This window comes from Numida meleagris, chromosome Z, assembly GCF_002078875.1.
Source record: "Numida meleagris isolate 19003 breed g44 Domestic line chromosome Z, NumMel1.0, whole genome shotgun sequence".
NCBI lineage: Eukaryota > Metazoa > Chordata > Aves > Galliformes > Numididae > Numida > Numida meleagris.
The window spans coordinates 42,827,787-42,853,428 of NC_034438.1; the positions used below are offsets into that span (position 1 = coordinate 42,827,787).

The following is a 25,642-nucleotide window of genomic DNA, read 5'->3' on the forward strand; positions in this document are numbered from 1 at the left end:
AGTCTCAAAAACAGTTCTCCGCGGCCCTAAAAGGCTTTGTGCTACAGTATCTGAGCAAGGAGCAGCATCCCAGAGTCTTACAGCAGTTTTGTCCTGAACCACCCCGTCAAAAGAAAACCCAGGTTTCGGAAACTCAGGGATATTTTTACTTATCCATTTAAGAAAAGTAGCTAATGCTGAAGTAGATACTATTCGATTCTGTAACTTCAAAATTATCTGTATTAATTCTAGATTTACTCATTGCTCCTTTGTTAGTGAGCTCCCCATAGTTCCCCAAATCCACCCCAGTATTAAAAAGAGGTCACTCAGAGTACCATCCCACTTCACATGATGCTTCTGCAGAATACCCTCCGTCATCTGGTAAACTGCTTTTTGTTCCTTGGACATTTCCCTGTCCATAGTTCCCCACTGCTCACCTCTGTCCAGCAGAAATGATGTTGCTGTATAGTCAATCCTGCTTCCTTTCAGCAGCCTTCAGATCACTGGGGCTTGCCACCGGTCAGCCAAATAAGCCAATTCAAGTCCCTTATACAGGACACCATTTGTGGCAACAAAGCATGGACACAGATGTGAAAGATCCAAATCATTTATTGCAGGTTCTCACATCACATATATATATTCACAAGTTTCCTTTTTTAGCTTTCCCATCCACCTTTACATCTCAACAAAGTATTCCACAAACACTCCTTAACCATCCATGCAGGCGCTTATCCAATCAGAGCCATGAGACGTTCCTTTTGCTTTTCTCTTCTTCTGGAGATGTCCTCGGTTCTCAGTCTTGCTTTCTCATGCTGTCTATCTTGCTTTACAGCTTCTGCTCTGAATAGTCTTTCTTGTATCCCTACATGGATCCAGATGAAAGCTGTGGGTGAGGCACAAAGTCTTCAGGCCCTGGGCTAATGCTGGACCTGTTTAGTTTCATGAGGTATGCCTAGTCATCTCTGAGCTTAGAAATGGAGGCAGGTGGTGGACAGCTCTGTCTGAAGCATCGGCAGGGTCCTTCTTGGTCTTGATGCCCTGTGCTAAGGATGAGGTGAAGTTGAGAACAAATGGTATGTACAACAAAGTTATCAACATGCTTTCTCAAAACAGAGGAAGCGATCCATGAACACTGAAATGGAACCTCCTCACAGAAGTCACTGATTGTCCCTTTGCTGGCCATGGAGCCCTGAAGGTTGTGCTGATAGCACTCATTGGGTTGCTGTAGCTGATAAGGCAGTGCAGGGATGTTCGGTCTGCAGCTCATGTGGGCAGACACTGGGGCCTCCAGGAGCTGCTGATATCAGTCATGGACAGCAGAGGTGATAAAAGCATTTGTGGCTCCCAGACAGCTCTTGCACTGACCAACGTTTCTACTGCAGTTAATGGGACTGTTTGCATGTAGTCTTACGTGGCTGGGTTGTAAGTGGAAGCTGAGAATCCCCACTTGGTATTTCCGCTGAATGGACCAGATCTCCCAGTTGGAGGAGACCAACTTAAAGATCATCCAGTTCCAGCCCCTTACCATGGACAGGTTCACCACTCACTAGATCAGTCTGCCCAGGGCCCAATTTAGCCTTTAATGCCTCCAGGGATGAGGCATCCACCACAGCCTCTCTGGACAGCCTGTGCCAGTGCCTTACCACTGCCCAAGCTGTACATTTCCCTGCAGTGCAGCATCTGCAAGCTCCCCAGTGTTACTGCACACATTCGTTGAGGCACAGGAACTTTATTGCCACTGCGGTTCCAAGCAGAAAGAAGCAACTTAAAGTCTCTATGGCACTCGAGGTCCATCCTATGCCTGCTGCTGGGGAGCACCTCATGCCTCCTCTCTCTGTCTACCGCTTCCTGCTCTTGAACATCCTCAAAGCACAAAACACTTTTATAAAGCGATAGCAGTGTCTGTCACCCTTTCAAGCTGCTCTGCACAGTGCTGCGCCTGCACTTCAGCCTCCTGACCTAGAAATCTGGGATGGGGAGCAGAATAAACCCCCCAAGATTCCAGGTGGAGACAGTTAAGAGGCCTGCCACAAGTCCTTGAGCCAGATGGGATCCGTCAAAAGGTGCTGAGGGAGCTGGTGGAGGTGATTGCCAAGCTGTTCTCCACTACCTATCAGTGATTCTGGTCAACTGGAGAGGTCCCAGATGACTGGAGGCTTGCAAGTTTGACTCCCATCTACAAGAAGGGTCATAATGGGGATCCAGGGACCTACAGGCCTGTCAGCCTGACCCTGGTGCCAAGTAAGGTTGTGGAACAGATCGTATATGGCATGTGTGGGACAACCAAAGGATCAGGCCCAACCAGCATGGGTTCATGGTCCTGCCTGACCAACCTGATCTCCTTCTATGACTGCCAATGGCACTTGTGTCACAACAACCTCATGCAATGCTACAGGCTTGGGGCAGAGTGTCTGGAAAGCTGTGTGGAAGAAGAAGATTTGGGGGTGTCAGCTGATAGCTGCCTGAAAAGCCAGCAGTATGTCCAGGTGGCCAAGGTAGCCAATGGCATCCTGGCTTGTTTCAGAAATAGTGTTGCCAGCAGGAGCAGGGAGGATATTGTCCCTCTGTACTAAGCTCTGGTGAGGCCACACCTTGTGTGCTGTGTTCAGTTTTGGGCCACTCACTAAAAGAAAGACAATGAGGAGCTGGAGCTTGTCCAGAGAAGGGCAACAAAGCTGTGAAGTCTCTGGCACACAAGTCTTTTGGGGAGCAGCTGAGGGAACTGGGATTATTGAGTCTGGAGAAGAGGAGGCTCAGGGGAGACCTTGTTACTCCCTACAAAGACCTGAAAGGAGGTTGTAGTGTTGGGTTGGTCAGCCTCTTTTCCCAGTTAACAATGATAGGACAGGAAGGAACGGCCTCAAGTTTCTCCAGGGGAGGTTCAGGTTGGATGTTAGGAAACATTTCTTCTCTAAGAGTGGTGAGGTATTGGAACCAGCTAGCCAGGGAGATGATGGAGTCACTGTTCCTGGAGGTGTTCAAGAAATATGTATGAATGGTACTGAGGGACATGGTTTAGTGGAGAAATATTAGTGCGAGGTGGACGGTTGGACTAGATGATCTTGAACGTCTTTTCCAACCTTAATTATTCTATGATTCACCCCTCGCGCCACCTGTCAACGGGCAATTATTGGCTCTTCAGGGCGCTGTATTCTAATTGGCTGCAGCTGCGAACGGGGCGGAGCAAGGCCGCGCAGGGATTGGTTCATCACACTTATCTTTGTTTAGGATTGGCGGTGGGCGGTGTCGGCGGTGTCGATGGGAGGTGGCTGCGGACAGCCGGCAGTTCGGGTTGTGATTGGCTGGCAAGGCTTGAAAGAGGGCGGGGTGTTGTAATGTTGCGACTGTGAGGGTGGTGCTGAAGCGGCGCGGTGCGTGTTCCCCGCCGCCTTCTGCTAAGCCTCACCGGCGGCAGCAGGCAGGGGCTGTGGCGGTGATGAAGGGGGCGGTGGGCTGCCCGGTGGCTGCTATCATGGAGGAGAGCTTCAGCTGCACTGTCGCCAGCCGCTTCTACCAGCTGCTGGACAACGAGTCGGACCCCTTCGACAATCTCCGCGAGGCCGAGCGCCGCCAATAACAGTGCAAGAACCTCAACAAAGTGGTGGCCTGGCGGGGCAGCTCCGATAGCAGAGGGGGTGCCACCAGGAGGGAGCCCCAGGAGCAGCGCAAGCAGCTCGGGACGTCCGCGCCGCGGCCCGGTACGGGGCACCGCGCTGCGGAAGAGTGGCGGCGTCTCAGCGTCGTGGGGACGGGTCCAGGCGGCGCCGCGGCGGGCGCTGCGGGCCGCAGGAGTGTAGCGGGATCTTAGAGAGCGCTTGCGGAACGAGCGGCGGTCGGGCTGCCCGATGTGAGTCGGACCTCTGCGCTCTGTGCAGCGGGCAGTAAGTGCCGAAGAGGGAATTTAAGAAAACCCGAGGGAGGAGCGGGAGGCAGCTCTCTGCCTCGGTTCAGGCTCCTCCACTCCAATACTGCGGCTCTCTGGCTGCCTCAGCATCTCTCTTGGCACAGTTTGTTACCTTGACGTTTCTCTCCAGCGTTTCACGCATCCAAGTTTGCTCTTTTAGCACCTGTGAATTCTCCTGCACTTCAGTTGATCTGGGGAGCAGGGAGGCAGCGTGGTACTGCCGAGCTCAACCTGCTCTTGTGTTCCATCCAGCACCTGGTGGTGCCGGCTGTGGATCGGAGCCCCACAGGCCATCTTCCTATGCGGATACCTCCGTGGGGTGATTGTTACTGCCTGGCTGCTTGGTGCAAGGCAGTGTCCAGGGCAACTGAGAGCTGCCTGGTGGCTTTCCAGAACCAAGAACCTCTGTGCTGAGGACTATAGTTTTAGTCTTATAAATTCGCATTTCCCATTTTGCAACAGATAATGAAACATGGCTTGTTAACTATTCTTAAGACATTAATTTGTTCTTCTAATAACAGTGGCCTTCCAGTACCTAAAGGGTGGGTTTTCAGAAAGTTAGTCAAATTCTTTATTAGGGATTGTAGTGACAGGACAAAGGAGAATGGCTTTAAATTAAAAGAAGGGAGATTCAGGTTAGATATTAGGAGGAAATCTTTTACTTGGAGGGGCGTTGAGGCACCGGCACGGGCTACCCACAGAAGCTGTGGGTGTTGCATCCCTGGAGGCATTCAAGGCCAGGGTGGATGGGGCAGTGGGCCGGCTGATGGTGAGTGGCAGCCCTGCCCACTACAGGGAGTTGGAACTGGGTGGACTTTGAGATCCCTTCCAACCCAAACCATTCTGTGAGTTTTAGTGCCTTGAGGAAATAGGTATTAACTGCATCAGGATTATTATTGTTCCATCAAGTTGTTGTCAGTGCTACCACCTCTATTCCTTAAGTTTAGTCTTATGCTACTCCAGCAGCAATCACTTGACTCTGTGGGGCTGAGAGTCTTTCAGTGCCAAATATATGCTAGTTGATAAGCATCTTTGTTGAAGACAATTGTATAGATTGTCACTTGTGGCAGTTGTTTTGTACTGCTGTCTTTTGAGGTACTTCTGAGATAGATAGCAATGTGACTGTCAGGAATCTCTGCCTGGAAGATGAACACTCATTTTAGCACCACGCCTCCTTCATTTTCAGGATGCTTTGCTGTGGTTACCAGCGGAAGACAGAGGAACCTGTTAGTGAACAGCAGAGCAAAGCATTGATGAAAATGTTGTTGCACAAGTACTGTCAGGCATCCATTGCCTTTCAGGACTGTGAAGTATGTGAAAGCCATCTTCACCTCATACTTCTCCATAGATATCTTAAGCATACAGGTTCTGAATGTAATCCTCTGTATTACCCTATTACCTGATGGACCAAGTATTTTCTGCTACCTTGATACTAAGGAAAACCCTCTTTCTGCAGGCAGAGACATCAGATGTGTGCTTTCTTTTACTTTTCTGATAATTTAAATGGGGAAAAGACTGCTGGCTTTGGTAGTGGGCTTTAGGAAACTGAATAAGCATCTAGCTTAGGAGTTATTTCTTAAGGGAAAAATAAGTGCTTTCTCCTTTTAAAGTGGCTGTCCTGGATTTTGAATGCTTATATGTTTGTGCCTGGGGTTCCTTGAGAAATGAGTTGTCAGTGTGTAGTGCAGAGAGGTGAGACCTGGCCTGCCTGTGTGCCTCTGCCACGGGCACTGTATTTTTATTTGGATGGCAAAGTTAATTTGTTATGCATTATTCAGTCAGAAAACTTCTGGATACTGACAAAGTTACAGGAGACTGCTGGTTTAATGGATAAGAATGATTAACTACTGGGGAGGTTTTTCTAACCAGCTGAATTTGGCATAAAACTTCTAATGATGGCTAAATTTCTAGGATACACTCCTGTCAAGTAACAATAAATGACTAAATTCTGATATTACTGACTAAACTTCTTTATCCTCTAAAATGTAATGTCTTTAGTAATTATCATAGATTTAGGGCCTGACTCTCTCTAATTTCATTTCACTCCTTAGAGATTAAATACTACAAAAGAGCATCTTTCCATCTGGATCAGGTTCTGGTATTATGATTCATTGTACAGGTTTATCTAATTACTTGATTGTTGCTTGTTTGGTTTCAAAAAGTGTTGTTAAGCTTCACTTTTTTGTTATTATTGTATTATTTCTTGAATACAGTAAGTCTGAAATAATAGTCTTTACTGTTGAGCCTGCAACTTTTATGTGACTTCAACTTGTAACCTGTAGAAAGATTTACAGTCATCTGACAGACTGTTCAAGGTGTTGTTTTGAGGTTAGAGTGAAAGGTTTACTTACAGTGTTGTAAATTAACATCTTTAGATCTATTTAGTTCTTGGCTACCATCTCCAGAGGATCTGGAGATGTTTTTGATTTGAGACAAACCTCCTAAGAGGACTTTGCAAGATATTTCAGTACTTTGTCTTCAGAATACAAACTACAAGGAGCTGACACAACTGTAAGGAGGCTATTTTTCTTTTTATCTCCCTTTAAGGAGAAAATGGACTGCTACTTCATAGCCTATCAAAACATGCATTTTTTTGGCTGTATAATGATGTGATTGTGGCTTTTTAATTACAAAGTTACTGTTTTTTAAATGTTACTCTTAAAATGCATGTAGAGGACTTGTGTAAAGACTCTGTAGGTATTTCAGCTCCTACAGCTGCAGCGCTTAATGTTAGTTCAGTTGATTCTTAACACAGTGGCCAAACTGCACTTGCCAGCTCTTTATTCAGAGCTTATTGTTGCAGAGATTGCATTCTTCAGCAGTACAGGCAAATTAAATCTGTTGATCATGCAGTAAAAAATTCCATTCAGTTGAAAGCTCTTTTGTTGCTAATGCCTCCAGAAGGTTTTCTTTTCTATTTTTCATTTGATGACTTGTGTGATGTTTAGATCCAGTTCCTAAATTGAATTTTTAGCTGCTACTTTAAGTTAATATGGCGTGACTTGTTTCTGGGGTTATTTTTCTTATGCTGTCTGTGGTTTTCATATTTTTTAAAAAAATAATTCCAATATCATTCTTTCAGATAGGTAGTCATAATAATTGTCCAGAGGGATAGCTGTGGTAGGCAGCTCTGTAACTGAGTGCTGACACACAGGGAAAGAAAATATCACAGAACAGAGTCTTAGTTCCATTTATTTTTCTTTGGAGTGTTGTATGCAATAGCTGGAGCTAGGCTTTGTTTTTTGAGATACTATGGTAATATTCTGTGAATCATGTAGTTAGCCATGCATTAGTTCACAAAATTAAATGGTTCAAGGATTGGAATTAGTTGCGTGGACATGCACATGTGGAAAGGGGAGGAATTATGGTTGTTCTTGCAGTTCTAAACTAGGTAGGTGCGTGGGAAGTCTCTGCTGAACAAACTGTGAGAAGGGTAACTAATTCGAGTTTGCTGCTACAGTGTTAGTTAGCTCAGTAAACTAAAGTGACAGGTGGAAGTCACTGTCATTAAGTGCAGAGCAATATGTGTGGGAGAACATGGCTTAGACTTGGAAGGCAACTTTACTACTATGCTGCATCATACATGATTTCTTTAAACTGTTGTAGTTTAGGAAAGAGTACTGAGACACTAAGTCTGAGCCTGTTAAAACAGCAAGTCTGTTCCCTGCTGCAGTTTGAAATAAACTATTGGGTACTACTGAGATACCCATAGCAGGGAATACAGAAAAAGTGTTGCGTGTTTGAAAGGCATCTTCTTTCCCATGTACTGAAGTGTCTATGCTTTTGGTCACTTCAGGGATATTAATATGAGAAAAAGCACACAAGAGTAACATGTACGACCAAACTTACAGAATAATTTATGTAGTGAGAAGACCAAAATTGAGATTATGAGAGCAGGTGTCTGAGTAGACAATGTATATAGAGCTACAGGTGAGGGACGGAGAAGACAAAAATGTTTTGATTTACTGTCTTTGATTCAAAAAATGTTTGAGTGTAGCCTGTCATGTGGAAAGTGTTTTGTCATTGCTTTTTTTGTCTTCAAATACACGCTAATAAGGTGCACAAATCTTTCAGCTGCCTACTCTGGTTGATGTAGTATTTATCCTAACTGAATCAAAACAGCACTCACTTTGCCTTTTTTCAGTTCTAGTGTGTACTGCTTGGGCCAAAGATAAGTAATTCTTGGTTCAGTACTTCATTCCAGACTGCATCTGTAGAGGTGAAGCACTGATACAGTCTTCTCAGTAGATTTGACTGTTGTCTATTTTAGTGGAAGGAGTTGTTCTCAGGCTTGTAAGAATTCATATAACTCTATGATGCAGTATTGTCAGCTGAGTGTTAGGCCTGAATACAAGGTTTTCATATGCTCAGCATGCTGGCTGCTGCCCTCACCTGCTGTGCTTCTTGGACAGAGACTCCAGCTGTGTCTGCTGTAGCTTGTAGTGACTGAATCCAGTTGCAAGCTGGGCACTTCATGGTGTTTGTCTCAAGAGAAAACAAGGTCTGCTACTCAAAAAAAAAAAGTGATTTTTTTTCCATTAAAAATAAAGTAGTGAGAACATTTTGTTATCAGGTGCCAGTGAAGAGCCTTCAAAACTAGATAACTGTCTTCTGAAGCAGTACTTTTGTTTGAGGACAGATAACACAAGTAGAGAAACTTTGGATGAGAGCTAGACGCAGCTGCAAAGGCAGCTTGATTTGGCTGAATTGTTTTGAAATCCTTCTTTTAATAATATAGATACACAGTAGCAGGGAGCTGAAAAGGGGTATTCTTAAAAACATGGTATCTACTTTCCCAACTCAGATTTCTGTTAAACATGCTTATTAAAGACACTTTCTAGAGAGTTTTCTTACCTAAATGCTGCTTTATAAGCAACACTAATACTGATAGTAACACACTGTGGTGGCAAAAATGCTTCAGTGTGTTGACTATACTGTTTAATCAACAACTCACAAAAACCAAGCTTTTTTTTCTTTAGTGATGCCTGGGTCTAGTGTCTGGTGATTACACTGTTTACAGATGTCTTTCTCTAATAATAGTTTAGTTGCCTTTTCTGGGAAAAAAAAATGCTGGCTTTGAAACAGTTCATTTCATTTTCAAATTCTGATTTATTGATTTAGAAGGTAAAGTGATAGGCAACTCGTAGACTGGACAGGTGCAATAGCTAGAGATGAAGTGAGGAATAGTGGATGTCTTCTTCAACTTAGTGCAAATCTAACTGTAAGAAACAAGAGAATCCCCTTAAAGAGAAGCTAATCTTGACCTAGAAAAGATCAGTATTCAGTTTTTCTTCACAGTGTGTGTGAGATTTCAAGTAAAAGATCCCCAAAACCCCACTGTGGTTTGAAAGGAAATTTCCATACCAATATGTATATACTCTAGCAAGCAAACAAAATTGGAGTGTACTAGCAGAAGTTACTGATGAGTATTCAAAGCATAGCCCAGTTCCTTGTAAGTGAAAGCTATTGTGGCAACACCGCACAAAATTATTTTTATTTTACTCTTCTCTGCCTGCCAAATTCAGTCCCAAAAAGGTTTGTTGGCCCTTTGGAATCTTAAATGAAAGTTTGAACTGGGACATGGATGTAGCATAGAATTAAAATCAGATAGCTTTTGCTATCATAGCTGTCAGATTCTAATTTGATTTGCCATTGTAAGCTGAACTGACAATTGTGCTAGTGATTGATCCAAGGATTACAGTGTTTATTAGAGGTGTGGTTGCTGCAGCCATTTAGTTTTAATCCACTGCTGTGTGTCTGTCAAACCACTTAAAGTATTTTTATACAGTTTGTATCACAAGTAATCTTTGGAGTATTTAAAGTCCTTCTGCATTATGTATGGCCATTTATTAGAATTGAAGTGAATTAACTACACCGAAGTAACGATCTGTCTGCTTTATCTGGAGCAGGCAATGCTAGTGCAGTACACCAATGTATCTGACAAGTTTGAAGTACTTTTAAGAGGTATTGGGAGTATAATGGAACCACCAGTCTCTTCAAAGTGACTGTTACCTCTGTTGTTTCAAGGAGTTCTCTGAATGTGCATGTGAAATGGATGTTAATACTAAGTAGGTAGGGAAAGTAGTCTTTATGTTCTTGCAAAGTTATTCTAAATGCTTCTGATAGCAAATGAGAGGCTCAAAAATGAAAATGCACTCTTGTATTGCAATTGCTTATTTAGATCCAATCAAAATAAGTGGTCATAAATGAGTAGTATTTTTCTTTTCCCACACTAAGTTTCCAGCTTAGAACCAATGCTTGCATAATTGGTGACATAGTTGGGATGTGCATATAGCAGATGGTGTATGCCATTCTGTATTCTTAATAATTTCAAGCTTTCAAAAATAAGTATGCTTTAATAAAAAGTTCTCAAACTAATTTCAGAAATTGTTCTTTATCCAGATATTACATCTTAGTTTTGAGGATGAAAATATGCCTCCTTCTGTAAGAACTAACTAATCCAAACCTTGAGGAAGGAGAATATATCATTTCAGGTGGTCTGCAGCTTAAAGAAAACCAGTTAAACTTTCTTCTGTGTACATATATGACTATCCTTGTTGCATAACAAGCTTAATCTATCACAATTTTATCTTATTCTCTGGGTGGATTGTTCTTTAGTTTACTTTTAAACATTATGTTGCAGACTTCATGCTTGCCAGCCAAGCTTTAAATCGGACCTTTATATATGGACATTTCTATAGAACTAGGAATTCATTTGTGTATTAATATTGTGACATGAAATAGGTTTTCATATATGCTTGCAACTGAGGCACAGTAACCAGGACTGTAATTTGTCCGTGAACCTGCTGGTTTCAGTAACTTCCTCTGCACTGCAGAGGTGCTTGTGGAAAGAAGAGCGCAGTTTCACTGGTCTGAGGTTTGTTTCTGTAGTTCCTTGCTTGATAGTCCTAAACCAACAACATCTGCAGCTACTAGTGCAAGTATAGAGATCTGTGAGAGGGTTTGCTTGCCTCTGGAGAACTTTGTCTTAAATAGAGCGGAGAGTACAGGGAAAACAGGGATAGACGCACATAATGAACTCTATTGTTACACCAGATGTATTTGGGTTAAATGCATAACCTCAGCTTGTCTTTTATAATACATGATACCTTTGCACTCAGTTTTTTCAACCTCAGCAGTGTCCAACAAAATCCCAGAAAGATTAAATACAGTTTGTCTTGGAATATACAGACATTAGAATTAGGTGAAGCCTAATTAGAATTAGGTGTAGCCTCTCTATTTACTGCTTGGGTTTCTGTTATTTAAACTTGATGTCTAGTAATGTTAAATAGTTCTCTTCTCCTTAGGACTATAATAGGAGGTGAACCTTATTTTATTGTATGCCATATGTGTGAGCTTAAAGCAGACATACAAGCACAGACTTGAAAACTGAGCTCAGCTAGCTGGAATTGTGTTGATCAACAGCCAACATGTATCTCATGATCTTTCCCTCATCTATTCCACAAAAATCTTAGAATTCATGTCTTCCAGAGAAGCTTCTCTGTATTGTTCTGTAGGATACCAGCAAGATCTTTGAGAAAACATGAGAAACAATTTTTGTTCTTTATAACTTCATTTGAGGAAAAAAATGGGATTTCTTTAGCCTGTTGTGGTTTCAGTTTTTGTTGTTTTTAAGTGGCTGAACTGTGTCAATAAAAGAGCCAGATTCACTAATATGGAAGGGAAAGTAAGTTTGTGTATTTAAAGACAGTGTCTGGCAAGATTAACTGTCAGTGCATTCAATAGTTCAGGGGAGGGTATTTGGGACTGGAGAGAGTTAAAGCAGAGGCCTGCAAGGTGTGGTTAGCTCACTTCAGTCAATAGTTTGTAACTACAATTTAGTTATTATTAAACTGCTAGTAATGTGTGTATGTGTATGTAGGTCAGAAGCAAGCACCTAAACAAGAAGAGTGTAGAGGGAAAGACAATAGCAGAGCAGAAAAGCAAGATAAAACTGAATGGAGACCCTCATTCATGGAATACTCATCTTATGAAACAGAAAGTCAAGCAGAACTCACAGCTAAAAGGTATGTTTTGTAGAAGATCATAAGGTGCCTCATAAAAAAAACGTATATGGAATGGGAAGGAGAGGGGAAGAGTTAACCTTCTTAAACAGATATAATAGCCAGAAGTGACTTAAAGGCATAGTTGTGTTATTAGTGTGTAGATTTGGTGCAATACGAATTAGTTATGTCTGGCAGAACTGTAATTTTGGCTTCCTTGCAGATCAATTTGGAACTGTTTTGTTAAGTAGTTAAAGGCAAAACTAAGATGTGTTAAGAACTGAAAGCTTAGCCCTTCGTCTGTAATGTAAGTACTGCATTTCTGAACTTGGTTATCGGATTTTGTAGGACATTTGGTGCAGATTGAAAGTAGAATAAATCTTACAGTTCAATCTGAAACTATACCTTTGTTATACTGTTTGCTACTTAGACAGTGAACATGTGCAAATTTTGTTTATAGGTGCTAGAATAATTCTTTTACAAACAAACTTTTAACAGTTAAGAGTATAGCTCTTCTTACTGTCTTCTAAGGTAGTTGATATTTCAAAATTTTGGAGAACTTTCTTGCAGTTGCATATAAATCTGAATTTGAGTAGTGGAGTTATTGCTCAATTAAGCCTCTGAAGACATGACAGCTTTCTAGTGTTTTACTCTAATATTTCTATTCATCAACAGCTAAAGCTTCTATTCCTATTGTGTATAATAATTCTTATTTTAATGCCAAAACTAATACAATTATACTGTGTTATGTAAAGATGTAGATTAAAAAAAAAATACAGTAGCTCTCCTATGCTGATGTTACCCACAGCTACACAAATGTAAACATAAGATTTTTTCTCCTTGTACTTTGATTACAAGTCTTTTTAGACCAATTGAAAAATTAGACTATGAAAGGCGAGGAGGTCTTGGAAGAGGAAGAGGTGGAATGCGAGGTAGACGAAGAGGTGGTAGAATAAACAAAAGATTTGATAGCTTCGATCAAAGAGGAAAACAGGAATTTGAAAGACAAAGTGACAATGACAAAATGTAAGTGTTGAGTGTGCTTATTCTCAGTGAACAATAGAGTTGACATTACAGTAGAATTTCTTGCATATTTTATTCCTTTACTGTGTAGACAAACTGGTTGCCAGTTTTAATCTGGGTCTCTACTGAAATAAAGCTCTTAAAGAATGCTCTTTCCTCTCTCTAGAGGAATGAGAAGAGATGACATAAAGGGTGGAAATGAAGCTTGCAACTGGGGAACAGTTAAATATATGAGGTACAATATATAATTGTGCCTGCCATCATCTTCTGGTTCCCACTGGAGATCATGTTTTGTCTGTCAAAGTCTGGATGATTTTAGGTTAAACTTGTGCTTTCTATTCGTTGTTGTGATTAATGCAGTTCTATAGCTTTCTGAACTTATCTCCATGTTTATATTGAAGAGTTTAACTTCAGTATAAAGGCATGGTGAGATTTCTTGAACAAAGGCCAGCCAAAATCCTGTTGAGTGGGGACAAAGTTGTCTTTTAACTGAAATGAGTTTCAAATTTTTCTAATACTGAAGTAAGTGGGTTCTGTTATTTATTGATGTTGCTACAAAATGCCAACAAAAAAGTGAAGCTTAGTCATTGGGATTAAGATTTGTTCCCTTTTTCTCAAATTTCATGTATCATATTCTATGTTGCAACGTTGTAGTACAGTTCTTTGTGGCTCCAGAGATACTTAGCTGACTGCACCACTGAAGTACATTTCAAAGCACACCAGGATTAGTGATAGAATGTGACTGTTTATTTAATGGTCAAAAAGATGAAAAACATTAGGAACTTCAGTTCTTTATTTCATTCACTGATAAGTGTTTAGACTACCAGAAAGCTCGTTGGGAATTCTGTTTGTGTCTATTCCTTGCATTTAGTAATATGTTATTCTTATTAGTAGCTTTTATTCTCATTTTTCTAGAATTTTATAACTGAAGGCTGGTATTAGACAGAAAAGGCAAAACTTTAAGCTTAGAACAAACAGCTTTGTTCACATACAATTATTTTGTTTTAAAAAATAGTTTTATATTTATCACTTAGATTTCGATGTTTGTTAATATATACTAGGCTTCCTCAGGGTATCTGGCTACAAGGTTGTGGAAGAGAAAAAAACAACTTTAATAGGTAGCAGTTTCAGGGCTTGATATTCCAAATTTTTCTGAAAGATTTTGCTGACTTCTCTTCTGATATTGTATACGAAAAGTAAAAGCTTGGTTGAGTACTCCAGCTTTTCAAAACAAGTGATCAGCTATGTAAATATGGTTTTAGCTAATAGCACAAAAATAGCTTGTATAGTATACAGCTGAAGATGGTGTGAACTGTGTAAGGCCCAAGAGAGTGAAGTTATTTTGGTTTTTTTTTTTGCCTCAATCTTCCCTGATAACTGCTTGCCATGCAGCCCTCAATCATTTGGTTTGGTAGGAGGGGTCTGGGGAAGCAAGGTCCCTCCTACTGTAAATGAAGATCAAGTTCGTGATCAGCTGAGGAACCTGAACATCCACAAGTCTATGGGTCCTAATGAGATGCATCCCAGAGTCCTGAGGGAATTGGCTAATGTAGTCACCAAGTCACTCTCAATGATATTTGAAAAGTAGTGGCAATCAAATGAAGTCTCTGGTGACCCTCTGGCAAAAGGGTGAAAAGGGTGACCCTGGGAACAACCGACCTGTCAGTCTCACCTCTGTGCCAGGGAGGATCATGGCACGGATCCTCCTGGAAGCTATGCTAAGGCATATGGAAGGCAGAGTGATGATACAGGAAAATCAGCATGGCTTCATCAAGGGCAAATCCTGCTTGACCAACCTAGTGGCCTTCTATGGTGGTGTAACTGCATCGGTGGACAAGGGAAGAGCCACTGGTGTCATTTATCTCAACTTCAGTAAGGCCTTTGACATGGTGCCCCATAACATCCTTCTCTCCAAATTGGAAAGATACAGATTTGAAGATGGACTGTTTGATGGATGAAGAACTGGTTGCAGGATCAAGTCGAGAAAGTGGTGTTCAATGGCTCCATGTCTGGATGGAGGCTGGTGATGAGTGGTGTCCCCCAGGGGTCACTGCTGGGGCGAATATTCTTTAATACCTTCATCAGTGATATTGACAGTGGTGTCGAGTGCACCTTCAGCAAGTTTGCTGATGACACCAAGCTGTGGGGTGCTCCTGACACACCAGAGGGATAGGATGCCATCCGGAGGGACTAGACAGGTTTGAGCAATGGGCCCAAGAGAACATCATAGGGTTCAAACAAATCCAAATTCAAGATCTCGCACCTGGTCGAGGCAACCCCCATTACCAATACAAGCTAGGGGATGAAAGGATTGAGTGCAGCCCTGCTGAAAAAGACCTGGAGTTCTGGTGGATGGGAAGCTAGACATGAGCCAGCAATGTGCCCTTGCAGCCCAGAAAGCAGAGGTGACCTGATAGCGGCCTTTCAGTATCTAAAGGGGACCAACAGTAAAGAAAGGGACAGACTCTTTAGCAGTATCTGTGGCAATAGAACAAGGGGAAATGATCTCAAGTTCAAAGAAGGTAGATTTACGTTAGATATAAGGAAATAATCTTTTATATTGAGGGTGGTGAGGCACTGGAACAGGGTTGTCCGGTGATGTGGTTGATGCCACGTCCCTGGAGACTTTCCAGGTGAGGCTGGATAAGGCCCTGGGCAACCTGATCTAGCTGTGGTGTCCCTGTTCATTGCAGGGGAGTTGGACTAGATGGCATTCAGAGGTCCCTATCAACTCTGAGGATTCTATGATTCTATTTTATTTCCCCTAGCTATTTTTTAGTTCAGTAGCATCTCTACTTAAGATACAAGTACAGATATCAGTGCTTTCTTGCGATGAGTCACATATGGTGGAAATGTGATTAAATTGGGACTGTCTAAGCAATTCTAGAAGTGTATCTGTATTATTAATGTGTTATTAACTGTTAATGATTCATTGAAGCTACAAGGTTTTAATTTCAAAAAGTGCATACTTAGCAGTGAAATGAAAATAAGTATGCTACAGGTCTTATTTGACCAGTGAAGTGTTACAGAAAATGTAAACTATGTAAAATATGGAGTATGAATTTTACTATTTTAATGGTTGAAAATAAAAAATGCAAGTATATGCATCAGATAAACTGTCGTCAAGTACTGGTATTCATAATTGGGTTATTGTTTTCATGCATCTTTTTTGAGTAGAAGTACATAAAAGTTGGGTTTTTCCAATTCTTCTAATTTTGTTAGTTCATATAGTCACTTAGATCAACTTTTTTTCCTATGACTCTAGAGTTTCTTCTTCTGGTTTTTTTCCCCTTTCCAAGGAATTCTGCCAAAAAAAGTTGTTTTGATCTGCAACATTTTTCCTAATATGACTTCCAAAGACCTTATGTTTTCTGTTTACTGTTTTAGTGAGATGGAATTGTCTGCTCCTATGGAAGCAACTGCAGAAACAGCTAAGTCTCCAGGGATGTCTGAAGGAGAACCTCTAAACAAGCATAGCTGGTTAAGATAATTTACTGTTACTAATATTCTTGACTTGTAATGGGAAGCATACTTGGAATTTGAACTGTGAAATTTTGCTACTGCAAATATTTTAGAGAGAACTTTCTCTGTATTTTTTGGCTGACGAAAATGAGTTCTTAAGTGTTAGTAAAGCTTGATTAAGCAGCTGCTGTTTTGAATGACTCGTTGCTTACATTCCTAACACTTAGTGATGATTTAATGAGGGGCTGTGCATTGTGTGTTACCCTTTTGACTTTGGTAATGGGTAAAAATTACCCGCTTTACTGAAATACTCTATTAAAAAAAAAAAAAGATATTCAAGGTACCTACATGATCACACAAACACAATTGAAGTACACTAAGATAAAATTCTGTAAGTCAGTTATTCATCAGTCACTAATAATGTACAAAGGACCTTCGTAGAACCTGGAAAACTTGCAGGGGATGGTCTTGCAGTGAGCCTTAAAAGTAGAGGAACTGAGAGAGGAGTTTGCCTTTTGCTTTCTGACTTTAATTCTGTTCAGTGTCCAGAGGAGATTTATTTTAGATCAAATAAATGCTTTAGCTTAGAAGTAACTAGACAATCTTGTCTAAGAAAGAGAATTCAAAGAATGAGCAGATAGCATGTTGTGAGTGGAAGGTGACAAAATGTGACAGAATGTCAGTGCCCTCTTCTGTTGCTATGAAGCCTTTCTTGCCTAATGATGCAACTTAATTATGTTAGTTCATTTCTTAACTTGAATTATAGTACTGCAAAGACTGCAAATACTGTTTTATATATTCAGTTTGTATAACCCTGTAAGAAACTGCATTGATACAACTTTCCTTTTAATTTAAAACTAAATTTTAATGTACAGATAAGTCTTTTTATACATGGCAAAATCTTTAAGAAGCTGAATGATGTCAGGATCTCCAGAAAGATTTTTCTAAGTGGACTTAGGTCAGATGGTGAATGTAGATAAGTACAATGTAATTTTGACAGATCTGTTTAGTTAAATGTGAGAACAGTTCTTATGCAGTTTTAGCCAGTTACTGGCGCCTTTACTTTTTTCAGGCCTGTACCGGTCTCTCCATCACTGTAGCTGTAAACATGCCCAGCAATTCAAGCTCTTAGTAGATATGTCCTGACATCAGTTCCTTGTAGAACATAAGACATGAAGTTTACATCTTGGCAAAGGCATCTGACAGAATCTACCATTTCTGTCTTTTTCATTTCTCAGAAAACTTGGAAATGAGTAGGTGGTCAAAAAGATTGAGAGCCTTTACTCGTCATATTTTTAAATGTTTAGATTGGAAAAGTGCTGAATTCAGCATGATGTAGAAAAGCAAGTAAAGTACAAGTACAAAACTGTATAATGTAGTCTTTGCAATGCAGTAAATACTATTCTAGAAACTCACAAATCTGTATGTATCAATATGTGAGTTACATATACCTCGGGGGATTCTTAGAGAGTAGCATCATTTTGGTGAGTTCGCATCTTTTAAGATGAGATGTGAATAGTACATTTGTAATTAGGGATGGTTGTTAGCATGGAAAATCTGTTATTCTTCAAATATTTAAAAGCAAAATCTGTTGGGATATGGTTTTCACGCATTATATGCTTCAAAATGTACTTAAAGGATTTGTCTGCTTAGGTTGCCTCTGTTTTACAGAGTTGCTATCATCTGGCAGGCAGCATACACCAGTGGAAGATTTTAACCAACTCTCCCAGTCTTATTTTGTCAAGGCTGAACAGACCCAGGGCACCCAGCCTTTCCTCATAGGAGAGATGCTCCAGGCCCTTTATCATTTTTGTGGCCCTCTGCTGGACCCTTTCCAGGACATCTCTGTCTTTTTTGTGCTGGGAAGCCCAGAACTGGGTACAGTACTCCAGGTGAGGCCTAACAAGGGCAGAGTAGAGAGGGAGGATCACCTCCTTTGACCTGCTGGCCACACTCATTTTAATGCACCCTAGGATCGCGTTGGTCTTCTTGGCCACCAGGGCACACTGCTGGCTCGTGGCCAACCTGTCGTCCACCAGGACCCTCAGATCCTTCTCTGCAGAGCTCCTCACCAGCAGGTTGTTCCCCAACCTGTACTGATACATGAGACTATTACTTCCCAGATGCAAGACTCTACACTTGCTTTTGTTAAACCTCATCTGATTTCTTACTGCTCATCTCTCCATCCTGTCCAGGTCTTGCTGAATGGCAGCACAGCCTTCTGGTGTGTCAGCCCCTCCTCCCATCTTTGTATCATCATCATACATTCTGGGAGTAGACACTATCGGTTTCTTTTTCTGGTTAGTTGCAGTTTTGTGCTTGTATTGAGACAGATCAAAAAAATACTTGGTTTTGTTTCTTCTCTCATTCTCTTTCCTAAAGTAGTTATAGTCCTGGCAATTTGTAATAATCTGTTTAAGTGGAGACACTGTATAGTCTTCTGGTGTGGTACTGGCTAACTTCAGTGCATCTCTGGAAAGACTTCTGCAAGCTTGTATAACCTGCAGGGTCTTTGCCTTCAGGACTGTGTCTATATTTCTGTTCTTAAGCTTCCATTTGCAAAGTATTGCAGGACAAGAATGTATTTAATACTTGCATAATGTAAATTGTTATAAGTACTACATCTATGTAGGCTGTCCTCACAGGTGCTTTCTGTTGAACTTGTCTTCACAGTCCAAACAATTTAACAAATGTCTGTTGGTTAGTAATTCAGATGAATGGATTTTTACTTTTACTCAGTACAATACATAGTCTAACCAATTCCTGTCAAAGGTATTTGTGGAGTTCATATTTATTCTGTGGTGTTTTCTTCCATTTCTTGACCCAAAACCTGTCTCCCTTTTTGGTGGATACATGTATCCATCTGTTCATTTAATGAGAAATTCCAAATTTGTCTTCAAGTTTGCAGTCTTATTGACTTCTCTTGTTTCTGAATTGTGACATAAAGCCAGACCAAATCTTTATAAGAATTTGATTCAATGTTTTTCTTCTATGGTTAACTTGTACAATGCAAATTGGTCTTGCCTTGTCTCCTGATAATCTTTCTAATGCTTTGAAATTAAGCTCTGTTTTTCTTTCACCTCCCAAGTACCTTGCCTTGATCATCATGGACATACAAAAATTTATTCATTTTTAGCATTATTTAAGCTTATTCCTTAGCCCTTCTTTAAAGACTTTCCGGTAGATCATATATTTTAGACTTCATTTGTCTTACTGTTCTATTCTGCACTCTTTAGAAGTTCCCATGTGGAAGACACTCACTTCAGACTTTGTTTCATCCTGCCATCAGTGACATCTGTTCCAAACAAAAGTTCATGTATGTCCTTCTAGTGTTATGCTGGTGGGAAAGGGACAGGTGCTGTTGATTGAAGGTTGTTTGACTGGATTACCTGCAGTAATCTTACATAGGTTCGGTAGTAGAGAGTCGATATTTCTGAGCTTTTTTCTTGCTAGTATTTCTGTGTTTGAGAAGCTGACAGTCTTGCCTGATAGTATTTTTTCTTCTTCAGCATTCCTAGTGTATTTGTTTTTTTGTGTTATTTTTTGGTTTTCACATCACTTACTCTGTCTCTTTGTTAAGAGTCTCTTTAGGATCTTATAACACTTGGTCACTCCTTCAGAATTCTTGAATATATGCACTATTGCCCCTTTATTTCCTAACTTTTTGATCTAGAAAATGTGGTAAATACGTTACTTCTCACAGTGCAAATAATAGCACAGAGCTGGCCTTAAAGCTCTGCTTGAATGCATGTGTTTCTTTTGCAGGTTGGAAGATTGATAACTAGTACTTAAGTATTTGTTGCATCTGCTTTTCATCTGTATACAGCTCTAATCGAGAACAGAAACAGTGAAAAAGGGAGAGAAGGACGAAATACTTCCTAGAGTTCAGAAACACAGTTCACTGATTCTGTCTTGACATACTGGCTTAGGAATGATTTAATAAAAATCATTCTTATTAGCTTTCTTTTTTTTCTCCTTCTCTGGGTGCCTCTATGTTGTCTTGTTTTCTAGCACCTATTTTCAGAACTGAAGTTTCAGATAATTAACCAAAATTACTGGATTTCTTACTATTGAGGACAACAAATTGAAATGTTCAGGATGCTGTTGGTTCTTAACAAAGTAATTTTGTGTTTGTGAATGTTATCTTATTTTTCCAGAAATAACCACATTTTCTATCAGTATCCTTTTCATTTAAGTCATTTAATGAGTTGTTAGAAGAACTGTTAAAGAAACAATAATGTTGGTCTTAATCAGTAGAGAATTACGAACTGCTTACCAGTATTTTAACTTTGACTTCTGGTTTGTATAGCTGGAATTTTGTAAATAACAGGGAATTAAGATATGTAGGTATATAGTACAGGACATTTGTATTTTCATTTACCTTTTTTATGAAGTGCATTTTAAACTGTTCATCCTAGAACCAAGGTTAAGGCTGTCTTACTGTTCAGTTCAGTGTGTGTGTCTACCAGTCATGCTAGGAGCTTCACTAAAATAAATTGTCAAGTAATAAAATGGTTTGTTGAAAGATCACATAGGAAGAGGGAACAAATCTGTTCTTCTGTTGGCTAATTCTAAATATACAGAACACTCACAACAAATGTTCATTCTGCCAGGATGCTTGCACAACTTCCGAGATGAAATGTGCAGTTCACTGTCACTTAATTATGCATCTGTCCATGATAAGCATAGGGGAGTGACTTTTTACATGGTCTGATAGTGACAAAACAAGGGGAGATGACTTTAAACTAAAAGAGGGGAGATTTAGGTTAAATGTTAGGAAAAATAATTTTATTCAGAGAGCAGTGAGACACTGGAACAGGCTGCCCAGAGAAGCTGTGGATACCCCATCTCTGAGTTCAGGGCTAGATTGGATGGGGCCCTGTGAAGCCTGATCTGGTGGTGGCAACCCTGCCCATTGCAGGGGGGTTAGAGCTCCAGTGATCTGAGGTCCCTTCCAACCCAAGCCATTCTATGAAAGCGAATTTTCAAATTGCATCTAAACGACTGCATTTTTATATTAGAAAAAATCTGCTCTTGGTAATCAGTGTTTGATAGAAAAAATATGAAACCTGGGATCCAATGAAAGGAAGCAAAGCTGTATTTCTCCTATGAGAAGGGACCTAATGAAAAGGTTTTCTGGATTAATCAGCGTTAGGAAAATACTGTGTTTGGTTATTTTAACAATTATGATTAAAGGAGTTGTGCTCCCTGCATCTGTCTCTGTTTAGGAGGGAATCGTTTTCTGCTAATATCCTTGAAAGATACATGTTGAGTGTACTGTAGTAGCGCATGGTTCTGTTTAAAACAGTTATGGCACTTTCCTGGTGATGGCCAAAAGAGTAATATCTCAAATGATATGTTGAGAAGGGTTTTTAGTTTTAGATATCTTGTCTTATGAATACAATTCTGTCTTCACAGTTAAAAAATAAGCAAAGCAGATTGATGTGCTTCTTTTGTTTTCCTTGCGCATATCAGCATTATTGGGCTTTGTGACAAATTCAAACTGCACTAGGATTAATGTCTGTTTTAGGTAGATGATAAACATTATCCTGTGCAAGCTGACAAAAGAAATCAAAGCAGCCTTGTGTGAATATTAGACCATGCAACCGTAGTTGGTGTACTCTAAGTGAGGTTCTATTTGCTAGAAGTAGATTCACTGGTGAAACAGAGTTGAGAATATCCTAGAGCAAAAGACAGAATGATTTTATGTAGAATCTGCAATGTTTGAACTTACAATAAGGCTGGATAAATACCAGAACTTAGTCCAATAGTTTGGAGACAATGTTTGTTCGTAGGACTAATTTCAAGCAGGCCATAGGTGTATTTTACAAGTTAGGTTAAAATAAAAGTCATATGTCAAGTTACTCTGGGTTGTAAGTAAAATTGAGGACTGTAATTTGATGAGAAACACTGCAAGTGTTCTGTTGACTATCCTTACTTCAGAGATTAATGTTCTCTTTCATCGTGGGATGTTGCAAGCTAATGGATTTTACTTTGCAACTACGAACCTTTAGAGTTGCTGAAGGGAAGCCAATGGAAGAGGTAGTTCAAGAAATGATGTTAGATGAGTGGAAAAATCTTCAGCAACAGAGCTGACCAAAGCCTGAATTCAACATCCGGAAACCAGAATCCACTGTTCCTTCCAAAGCAGTGGTGATTCACAAGTCAAAATACAGCAATGATGTAAGCATTATCTGAGGAATTGTGTAAACTTTGCTTTATGCTGAAGGTTAGGAAACTCTCTGCTCTTTCCTCTAGTTTTAGTATAATCTGAACCCCAAATAGTATCCAAACTTTGTCACTGTAGTCGTATATGTGCCTTAAAGTTTGCCTTACATGTACTGTCTGTTCATTTTTCTCAGGTCAACATAGGGGTATATTTTATATGCAAATATATAATATATTATGTTGTTCTAACTTAAAACATATAGTCTTAGCAATGTGAAACTTGTTTCCTTATTGCTGGCACCTGTGTATATCTCTGGTAGTGCCACAAGAAAAATGTGGCTTACTAAATACTTCTTATCCTACCTTTGAATTAGATTTAGCTTAATTGTCAGTATACATTTGCAAAGATATGTTAAACTTTGGCATCTATTTTGGCATCTGTTAGTCTGGATGCTAAGCGTCAATTTTCTCATCTGTGCCAGATCCCAGATTTCATTGTGAACTTGGATTATATACTTTTTTCCCTTTTTATGGTCCTATTTCTTAGAAGAATTCTGGAGTGCTTCTTGCATAGTAATATACTTTCTTCCCACTTTTCCCATATTTTTTTTTCCATTGTATCACTGGGGTTGACATTTCAGGAAAGACTTCTGTCAATATGATTGGAAAGTGCTGGGGAGAAGGGGGAGGGTTCATTTAGATTCCTGCTAGCTTAGATTTTAGATTTTGGGGGGTCACAGAAGTATATGCATGTACTTGTAGCCTAGCATGGTGAAACTGTGATCCTTGATTAAGGTCTATGTGCATGTATGCAATACAAATTTTATTCTTTGTCTACTCATAACATAGAAATATACAGTTTTTTTATAAGTCATAATCACTGTAGGTTGCTGAGCTCTTCCAGGCACAGACAAATACGGAAGCTGCCTGCATCCCTTTTAGCATGGCTTTTGGTGGTCATGGATACCGTCATCCTTTCCTTTGGGATGAGGGGTTGCACTGGGGAGAGTAACTTTCACAGGTTCTGAAAGTATGAGGAGTGCATTGAAGTTGCTGTTCTTCTTGCTCCTAAACTTTCTTGGCGGGCATTTCTGAGTGACCTTGTCAAAATGAACGTAGAAGAGGTGCAGAAGCTGCATAACAAAGATATGCCAAATCCATTTTAGAATGAGGGATTCATCACAGTATCGGATGAGTTAACAGGTATGTTAACTTCAGAGCATGTTAAAATTATGATGGGAGGCAGTCTTAAATCCACTAGCGACTAGGAATATGCAGTGTTAAAACAGTAATCTCGTAGTTACAGACAAATATATTAAAAAAAATGTATCAGCTAGTAATCAAATGCTGTGGTTTCTGTCTTTTTAACCATTACTTGAAGGTAACTGGAGGAGTAAGTAGCTTAGGCCTGATTCTCTGGTTCCTTAGGAAAGCCTTACAGATTGTGTTGCTGAAAACTTCTTCAGTATTATGGAGCTGGTACAGCAGATCTTGTTTCAAGGACTCTCTGAGCAAACAAAACTATCCTAGGCATCTGGGAAGCTGCAATTGTTTCTCTTCTGTTCAAATGCTGTGCAAGTTGAGGCCTGTCTCCTATTCCGGATGTCATCTTAATTTATCTTCTGCTTAATTTGTAATACATGTATGTATGTACATTTGTCGGGGTGGTAGAAGGCTGTGTATGGAAATTACAAGCCTTGACCATATGTTCTTTCTAGATACAAAAGGGAGAGCTTGAAGATGATTCTCACTTTTTTAGAAGAGCAGTGAATGACATAACATCTCAGCTCAATATCAATTTTGGGAGTCTTCCTTGCCGCGGCTGTGGATCAAGAGGAGCACGAGGTTGTGGCTGTGGCAGACAAGTTGAGGAGACAGGACCTCAGCCAGAAGTAACGGTAATGTTTTCTGTAGGTTTTGTTTGCTTGGAGACTTTTTTTGTGGTGATTGTCCTTTCCCTCTTCCTCCTCTATTCTGGGGGGGATTTCTGTAGCGACAGACTTGTTTCTGTTACCCACCTCACAGTACGTTGGCCTGGTTATTTTCAGTTCCTGACCCATACCAAGTTACTTAAAATGAAATACCAGTTCTGGCTGAGGAACTCTAACACATACCTTTCCAAATGCTGGATTAACAGCTGCTGTAATGTTAACTAAGGGAAAGGATGTAATCAATATTTCTTTCTGCAGTGAATGTTTGATATAAATTAGGAAATAATTAACATGACTGGAAGAATTATTATATCGCAAGAAAGTTCAGTTTTCTATAGAATCATAGAATCCTTGGAGTTGGAAGGGACCTCTGAGGGCCATCTAGTCCAACTCCCCTGCAATGAACAGGGACACCACAGCTAAATCAGGTTGCCCAGGGCCTTATCCAGCCTCACCTGGAAAGTCTCCAGGGACGCGGCATCAACCACATCACCGGACAACCGGTTCCAGTGCCTCACCACCCTTGCTTTAAAAGGTTTTTTCCTCATTTCTAGCCTAAATCTACCCTCCATGAGCTTGAAGCCATTTCCCCTTGTTCTATTGCCACAGATACTGCTAAAGAGTCTGTCCCCTTCTTTACTGTTGGTCCCCTTTAGATACTGAAAGGCCCCTATCAGATCACCTCACAGCCTTCTCTTCTCCAGGCAAAAGGGCCCCAGCTCTCTCAGCCTGTCCTCATAGAAGAGGAATTCTATTCTGTGGAACAGTACCCTTAGAGTATTCTGATTAGTGAACATGAGATAAGTAAATCTGGCATACAGAAGAAGACAGAATGCTAGAGTCACAGAATTGTCTATGTTGAAAAAGACCTTCAAGATCATCAAGTCCAATCATCAATGTGATCTACTGAGTCCCTTCACTAGACCACATCCTGTAGTGCTGTGTCCACATGTCTCCTAAATACCTCCAGAGATAGGGACTCCACCACTTCCCTGGGCAGCCTGTTACAATGACTGAAATGTGATACATCTGGAATGAAAATTCTGTGTGCTAAAGCACTGATTTAACTTGTCATGGTTTTGTGATTTTCGGTTATTGGTATTCCACATCATAACATCATGTAGTGGACGTACCTAGTTCTCAGAAGAGAAGGACTACTACAGTCCCCACGG

At 40.4% G+C, this 25,642-nt stretch overlaps 1 protein-coding gene across 1 annotated transcript in view; it reads left to right on the forward strand.

Moving 5' to 3' along the window:
* The window catches only part of HABP4 (hyaluronan binding protein 4), a 24,849-nt gene continuing 2,389 nt past the window's right edge, over positions 3,183–25,642 (forward strand). Inside the window, 7 exon segments of the mRNA XM_021381502.1 lie at positions 3,183–3,677; positions 4,136–4,141; positions 11,766–11,910; positions 12,745–12,912; positions 16,297–16,380; positions 22,386–22,554; positions 24,258–24,437. Coding sequence (XP_021237177.1) covers positions 3,416–3,677; positions 4,136–4,141; positions 11,766–11,910; positions 12,745–12,912; positions 16,297–16,380; positions 22,386–22,554; positions 24,258–24,437 — 1,014 coding nt within the window. The 5' untranslated portion in view covers positions 3,183–3,415.